Source organism: Borostomias antarcticus (assembly GCF_949987555.1).
Source record: "Borostomias antarcticus genome assembly, chromosome: 16".
Taxonomy (NCBI): Eukaryota; Metazoa; Chordata; class Actinopteri; order Stomiiformes; family Stomiidae; genus Borostomias; species Borostomias antarcticus.
The window spans coordinates 5,917,657-5,925,156 of record NC_140249.1 but is presented as its reverse complement, the minus strand read 5'-3'; the positions used below and the strand labels follow the sequence as shown (position 1 = coordinate 5,925,156).

General features: G+C 55.5%; 1 protein-coding gene across 1 annotated transcript in view; it reads left to right on the top strand.

Annotated features, from left to right (window-relative positions):
• Positions 1-7,500, top strand: part of LOC311319629 (uncharacterized protein) — a 47,901-nt gene that overhangs the window by 33,795 nt on the left and 6,606 nt on the right. Inside the window, exon 9 of the mRNA XM_084451209.1 lies at positions 6,815-7,211. Coding sequence (XP_084307335.1) covers positions 6,815-7,211 — 397 coding nt within the window. The remainder of the gene's footprint in view (positions 1-6,814; positions 7,212-7,500) is intronic.

Below are 7,500 nucleotides of genomic sequence, written 5' to 3'. Positions count from 1 at the left end.
CAGACAGGGGACCAGAGGCCTGGGGAGATAGGGAGGAGAGCCACCCTGGTGGCTCTGACGGGTGGTGGGTTAGGGTTAGGGACAGAGTGTCTCCCTCTGGCTCACTCTCACTCTTCCCTTCTTCACTCAGATCCCTGTTATCTCCGCAGCAGCGTCACTAGTCTTCCTGTCTTCCTGAGGTACACATCCGATTGAACTTGAAGTCAAGATGGGGTTTTGGTTGTGGTGTTTTGGTTGAGGTGTAGAGAGGTTCAGGGTTAGTGTTTTGGTTGAGGTGTAAAGAGGGTTCAGGGTTAGTGTTTTGGTTGAGGTGTAGAGAGGGTTCAGGGTTAGTGTTTTGGTTGAGGTGTAAAGAGGGTTCAGGGTTAGTGTTTTGGTTGAGGTGTAGAGAGGGTTCAGGGTTAGTGTTTTGGTTGAGGTGTAGAGGTTCAGGGTTAGTGTTTTGGTTGAGGTGTAGACAGGGTTCAGGGTTAGTGTTTTGGTTGAGGTGTAGAGGTTCAGGGTTAGTGTTTTGGTTGAGGTGTAGAGAGGTTCAGGGTTAGTGTTTTGGTTGAGGTGTAGAGGTTCAGGGTTAGTGTTTTGGTTGAGGTGTAGAGAGGGTTCAGGGTTAGTGTTTTGGTTGAGGTGTAAAGAGGGTTCAGGGTTAGTGTTTTGGTTGAGGTGTAGAGGTTCAGGGTTAGTGTTTTGGTTGAGGTGTAGAGGTTCAGGGTTAGTGTTTTGGTTGAGGTGTAGAGAGGGTTCAGGGTTAGTGTTTTGGTTGAGGTGTAAAGAGGGTTTAGGGTTAGTGTTTTGGTTGAGGTGTAAAGAGGGTTCAGGGTTAGTGTTTTGGTTGAGGTGTAAAGAGGGTTCAGGGTTAGTGTTTTGGTTGAGGTGTAGAGGTTCAGGGTTAGTGTTTTGGTTGAGGTGTAAAGAGGGTTCAGGGTTAGTGTTTTGGTTGAGGTGTAAAGAGGGTTCAGGGTTAGTGTTTTGGTTGAGGTGTAAAGAGGGTTCAGGGTTAGTGTTTTGGTTGAGGTGTAGAGGTTCAGGGTTAGTGTTTTGGTTGAGGTGTAAAGAGGGTTCAGGGTTAGTGTTTTGGTTGAGGTGTAGAGAGGGTTCAGGGTTAGTGTTTTGGTTGAGGTGTAGAGGTTCAGGGTTAGTGTTTTGGTTGAGGTGTAAAGAGGGTTCAGGGTTAGTGTTTTGGTTGAGGTGTAGAGAGGGTTCAGGGTTAGTGTTTTGGTTGAGGTGTAGAGAGGGTTAGTGTTTTGGTTGAGGTGTAGAGGTTCAGGGTTAGTGTTTTGGTTGAGGTGTAGAGGTTCAGGGTTAGTGTTGAGGTGTAGAGGTTCAGGGTTAGTGTTGAGGTGTAGAGAGGGTTAGTGTTTTAGTGTTTGAGCTGTATTAGTGTTGGGGAAGGAGACTGGTGAAGAGCAGAGCTGAGGCTTGACTCCTCGATGGCCAGATGATCCTGGGAGAGAGGAGGGGCGGTCAGGGTGGGGACTTAGTGCCCAGCCAGGGTCACCTGGTGGTAGGGGACACCCGGCCTGCTGCTCGCTGGCCCATCGCTGGCCTCCCACAATTAAAACCCTCCAGCCTGACAGAGAACGACAGAAGGAACCGTTCTGGTGAGGGAACCCTGGATCTCCAGCTCCATCACTCGTGGCTGGCGAGCGGGACCCCCCGGGTCGGAGGAGACTCCACAGGGCCGACGCCCCCATCTGTTCAGCCCCTAATATGCATGTCAAAGACGAGTTTTAAAGACTCTCCAGCGGAGCCCGGGCGGGGCAGCTCTCCCACGGCTGGCGCTCATATTAACCCTGCTCAGATTGACAGCTGAGGCCGTCTCACCTATAAACAGGTGAGTTAACCCTTTCTCTGCCTCTCGGGTCCCCGCGGCCCTGAGGTGGGGGCTGGGTGAGGGGGTGGAAGGGTTAATCTCCCAACCCCTGCCCCCCCCCCCCTCCCCTCCCCAGTGAGGTAGATCCTCCACTCTGCTGGGGGTGAGTCCTCTCCTCCCCCTCTCCCCTCTCTCTCTCTCTCTGGCGGTGCAGATGGAGGGAGGTGGAGGACGGGTCCGAGGGGGGGGGGATCCGTTTCATCCTGGGCCCGGGGAAGCTCTCTCTCTCTCTCTCTCTCTCTCTCTCTCTCTCTCTCTCTCTCTCTCTCTCTCTCTCTCTCTCTGGGGAGGGGGGAGCTTAGACAAAGCGGCGCGGCTCATTTGAAGTGATCGTAATGAGAATATTTAACTGGGGTCAAGCGCGGACAACACGGGTCCCACAGAGAGGGGGAATGACTCGGTCCTCTCGGGGATCCACGGCTCTGGGAAAGTGCAGCCCTGCCGAAACCCGCAGACCGGCTCATCCGCCTGACCTCCGGCACGCCATCCAGAACCAGCGCTCGCCGTGTCACGTGTCAGGAAAGACCAGCCCCCCCCCGTTAAGTTTGAGTTTGTAGAGGAACAAAGAGAACGTATTTGCGTATAACGATCCGACTTCGAAACGTAGAAACTGCACGAACGCATCTGAAAACAAGTCTGTTAGCCGGTATAGATTTACCCAGAGAGCCGGCGTTAATGTCGTCTATTTACGGAAATAGCATCTTAAGAGCAGCAGACCTGAAAGCACCCCTTTTAAAGGTGTGTATCAGATAGACGCTTTCCTCTCCTGTTACCTTCAACAGCTCCGCTAACAGGTGGAAGTCCTGCTCAGCCAAGCAGGTCTAATAGCCCCGCCTCGCTTGTTTTAGGGTGAGTAACGGGCTGATCGCTGTAGGCGCGCCGATAGGCTGGAGGCTGTGATGAGGGGTTAGGGACGGGCGCCAGCCAAGCGTAGCGTGTCTCTGATGGAAACGCCAGCGCGGCGGGCCCCGCGCGCGAGAAGCTCATGAAGCGTGTTGCGTGCTGTTGTTGTTGCGCGCGGGTCGTTTCTCTAATCAGGTGGAGGAGGGAGATCGCGGGGTTAATTGCGAGCACAGCGGAGGCGCCGTGCGCGTGAAATCGTAGTTATGACGCGTCGCGCCAATCCGTGTGTGTGCGTGGGTGTGTGTGTGTGTGTGTGCGTGCGAGTGTGTGTGTGTGTGTGAGTGTCTGTGCGTGCGCGCGTGTAATGAATAAGGAGGTGTTCATGTGATAAGTGGATAATTGTCAGACTCCTCTCGTTGTAGAAGTGACTGGGAAGTGTGTTGGTTTCTGTGATGTTGTTTATTCTGTCTGATAATCAGCCTCCTTCGCTGCACTGTCGTCAAGCCTGGTTTTTGTTTGACCCCTGACCCGGACACCGACACCCCACAGCCAAGCCTCTCTGGTGCTGGTCCACACCGGTCAGTCTACAGTCTACACTACACTGAGGCGTGTCTGCTCTAGGAGAGAGGGGGCGGGGGGAGAAAGAGAGAGGGAGAGAGAATGAGAGGGATGGAGAGGGAGGGAGAGATGGAGAAGGAAAGAGAGAGGGTGAGAGAGAAGGAAAGAGAGAGGGAGGGAGAGAGAGAAGGAAAGAGAGGGAGAGAGAGAGAAGGAAAGAGGGAGGGAGAGAGAGAGAAGGAAAGAGAGGGAGGAAGAGAGAGAAAAGGAAAGAGGGAGGGAGAGAGAGAGAAGGAAAGAGAGGGAGGGAGAGGGAGAAGGAAAGAGAGATAGAGAGAGAGAGAGAGAGAGTAGAGTAATATTAACAGGGCTGTCTCGGCCCTCGGTGTGGCTCAGTGCCCGGCGTCCCGCTGAGCAGGAAATGTAGGGGAACTGGCTGAGCCCCCCCCGCTGCTCGCCACCATCACACCACTTCCTTATTACCGTGTTTACAGAGCGCCGTTCACGCCTTACGACCCCCACCCCCGCCTAGCGCACCCCCCACCCCACCCCCCGTCGGGTGACCTCGCGCGCCACACGTGTGTGCGGGAGAGGAGGAGGGGGGGGGGGGTGTAAAAACAAACAAGGCGGAGGGGGAAGCCGGTCATGCCCCGGCAGAGCTCCAGCCCTCCTCCTCCCTGGTGGACCTGCCGCTAGCCGCCCAGGAGAGAGCTGCAGGCTGGGATACCGTCACACGCACGCAGGAGAGAGAGCTGCAGGCTGGGATACCGTCACACGCACGCAGGAGAGAGAGCTGCAGGCTAGGATACCGTCACACGCACGCAGGGGGACCACTGGAGGGGGTGGGGGGGGGGGGGGGGGGGGGCAGGAGATGGACTGCATTAAGGTGCGCACACACGCACGTACGCTCACACACACACATGCACACACACACACACACACACTGCCAGGCCTGGTGCTCCCACACTGTACTCCAGGTCCCCAGCACTCAGCTCCACCATACATCAACTTTTGTCACCTCTTTATTTTATTGGATTAATTGAAGAAGTGATTTGTGGCTTGGGGCCGGGGTGTTAGACAGCCAGAGTGCCCTCACCCTCCACCCTCCTTCTGAAGACTGGCAGACAGAGAGAGAGAGAGAGAGAGAGAGAGAGAGAGAGAGAGAGAGGGAGGGAGGGAGAGAGAGAGAGAAACAGAGAGGGAGACGGAGATAGAGAGAGAAGGAGAGACAGATAGAGGGAGACAGGGGGACAGAGAGAGAGACGGAGATAGAGAGAGAGGGAGAGACAGAGAGAGGGAGACGGGGACAGCGAGCGAGACGGGTTAGAGAGAGAGAGAGAGAGAGAGAGAGAGAGAGACAGAGAGAGGGAGACAGGGGGACAGAGAGAGAGAGAGACGGAGACGGGGACAGAGAGGGAGACGGGTTATATAAAGAGAGAGAGAGAGAGGGGGACAGAGAGCCCCCCCCACCCCCACTCCCCCCCAGGAGAATGACTCTTATCCAGGCGCTAAGTGCTAATCTAGCGTTCCTCCCAGCAGAGGCCAGGTGCCCGGTCAGGGCTGACTCCTCCATTCTTCCTCTCCTTGTGATTCCTCACCCTAAGACACGCACCGCGTCAGCGGACTGAAGACATCTACCCCTCCTCTCTGTCCATCTCTCCATCACACTCCTCTCTCAGAGGCCAGAGGGTGGCTGTAGATACACAATTAGGCCGTAGCTAAAGTTTAATGTGAAGGTAAGTGCTGTGTGTGTGTGTGTGTGTGTGTGTGTGTGTGTGTGTGTGTGTGTGTGTGTGTGTGTGTGTGTGTGTGTGTATATGTGTGTGTGTGTATATGTGTGTGTGTGTGTCCTGGCGGGTTCGTCTATCCAGGGACAAAGGGGCTGCTCCTGTCAATCATTCCTTCTTTTTCTGTGGGTGAATTTCAAAATAAAGTGTATGTAACCTGCTATTATTGTGCACTTACAAAGTAGGGTGTAAGTGGATGAAAATTGATCCAGCAAATTGAAAGGGGGGTTAAGTGTTTTTTCCCTATCGACTCCAGACGAAATGACTGTTGTATAAAACGCTCATTCCTACCCCATTAGCAGATGAAGCCACAGCCAAGTATCATTGAAACCAGCCAGCCAGCCAGTCAACCAACCAGCCAGCCAGTCAACCAACCAGCCAGCCAGTCAACCAACCAGCCAGCCAGTCAACCAACCAGCCAGCCAGTCAACCAACCAGTACAGCCAGTCAATCAGCCAGCCAGCCAGTCAACCAACCAGTATAGCCAGTCAACCAACCAACCAGCCAGTCAACCAACCAGTACAGCCAGTCAACCAACCAACCAGCCAGGACAGCCAACCAGTACAGCCAGTCAACCAACCAACCAGCCAGTCAACCAACCAGTACAGCCAGTCAACCAACCAACCAGCCAGGACAGCCAACCAGTACAGCCAGTCAACCAACCAGTACAGCCAGTCAACCAACCAGCCAGCCAGTCAACCAACCAGCCAGCCAGTCAACCAACCAGTACAGCCAGGACAGCCAACCAGTACAGCCAGTCAACCAGCCAGCCAGCCAGTCAACCAGCCAGTACAGCCAGTCAACCAACCAGTACAGCCAGGACAGCCAACCAGTGCAACAGCCAGTCAACCAGCCAGCCAGCCAGCCAACCAACCAACCAGCCAGTCAACCAGCCAACCAGTACAGCCAGCCAGCCAGCCAACCAGTACAGCCAGTATACAGCCAGCCAGTACAACCAACCAGCCAGCCAGTACAGCCAGTATACAGCCAGCCAGTACAACCAACCAGCCAGCCAGTACAGCCAGTATACAACCAGCCAGTACAACCAACCAGCCAGCCAGTACAGCCAGTACAGCCAGTATACAGCCAGCCAGTACAGCCAACCAGCCAGCCAGCCAGTATACAGCCAGCCAGCCCAAAGAACACAGCCTCTATTCGCGGTCAAGAAAGGACACGAGCGAGAAAGATTTCCACCCCACAGATAGAAATCATATAAGACCATCACGGTGGGTTTCTGTCAGGTGTTCTTGTCGGAATGGTGTGAAATCACCTCTGCGCCGTGTCTAAAATGATCTCTGTAGAAGTGTTGAAAATAGCCCGTGGCACGGGGGAAGAAGCTGTCATGTCAGACGAGGAAGACAGACCAGCAAGCGGACATCGGCCGCGTGTCTGTTTTGTTTACGATCTCCGTCGAGCCTATACGCATTCGTGTCAAATATGATTGTTAGCAACCCATCATTACCTCAAGACGCGCCCGGCAATCTCGGAGCCTAATTGATACCCTGTCAGTCATGTCGGAGATAAAAGCTCGCTCTGTTCTGCATGGCGATGTGGGTTCGCTGTGTCTACGCTGTCAGTCAGGATCACCGTGGAGGTTCCCCTGCCATCGCTCAGGTTACAGGGAACAGCCAGCAGACCCAGCGGGGGGTCGGGGGTCACGGCCTACGTGTTGCTTCGCTGCGTGCCGCCACATGCCGCTACGTCTCCCACAATGCACAGGGCTGTAGTCTGAACGCCGCCTGTCTCCCGTTGACAGGAGTCGTCGTACGGCGGGCCGGAGGTCCAGTTGGTCCCGTTGGTGGTCGCCGTGGTGCCCGCCTTGCCCAGGGGCGCGGCCGTCGAGCTCCACGTCACCGCCGTGCACGACGACCCCGGGGAGAGGACTTCCTACCGCGCGACCAGGCCCGTGGCGCCCGGCTGGCTCATCCAGTGCCGGGCCGTGGCGTCCGCCGCCGCCCGGTGTGCCAGCCTCTCCCTGGCCCTGGACGGGCCCGGCTCTGCCGCCGAGCCGGACGCCGGGGAGACGCTGCGGGAACTCGGCGCCGCCTTCCACAGCGCCACCCGGTGGGCGGGCGGAGGAGGGCGTCTGTCTCCGCTCTGTGCCAGGGTGTTCTACAAGCATGACCACGCCCTGGCTGGGCAGCTGGCAGCAGGTTGGTGGACTGAAGCTACTACGTATGTGCTGACAGTACCGACACACACACACACACACACACACTTGAGGCAAGTTTATTGTGACATTGGCAAAGTCATCTCCATGGCGATGCGGGAACAGTGCAACATAACAGCCGGTCTCCAGGGTGAGGGGCGGCCATCTTTCTCTGTTTTTAATTACTGTTCTCTATTGTACAGTACAGGAGCCCAGCTGACAACATCCTCTGTCATCATTATATTTTTAGATGCCAGAGCCATCGTGCTCTTTCTCTCTCTGTCTCTCTCTTT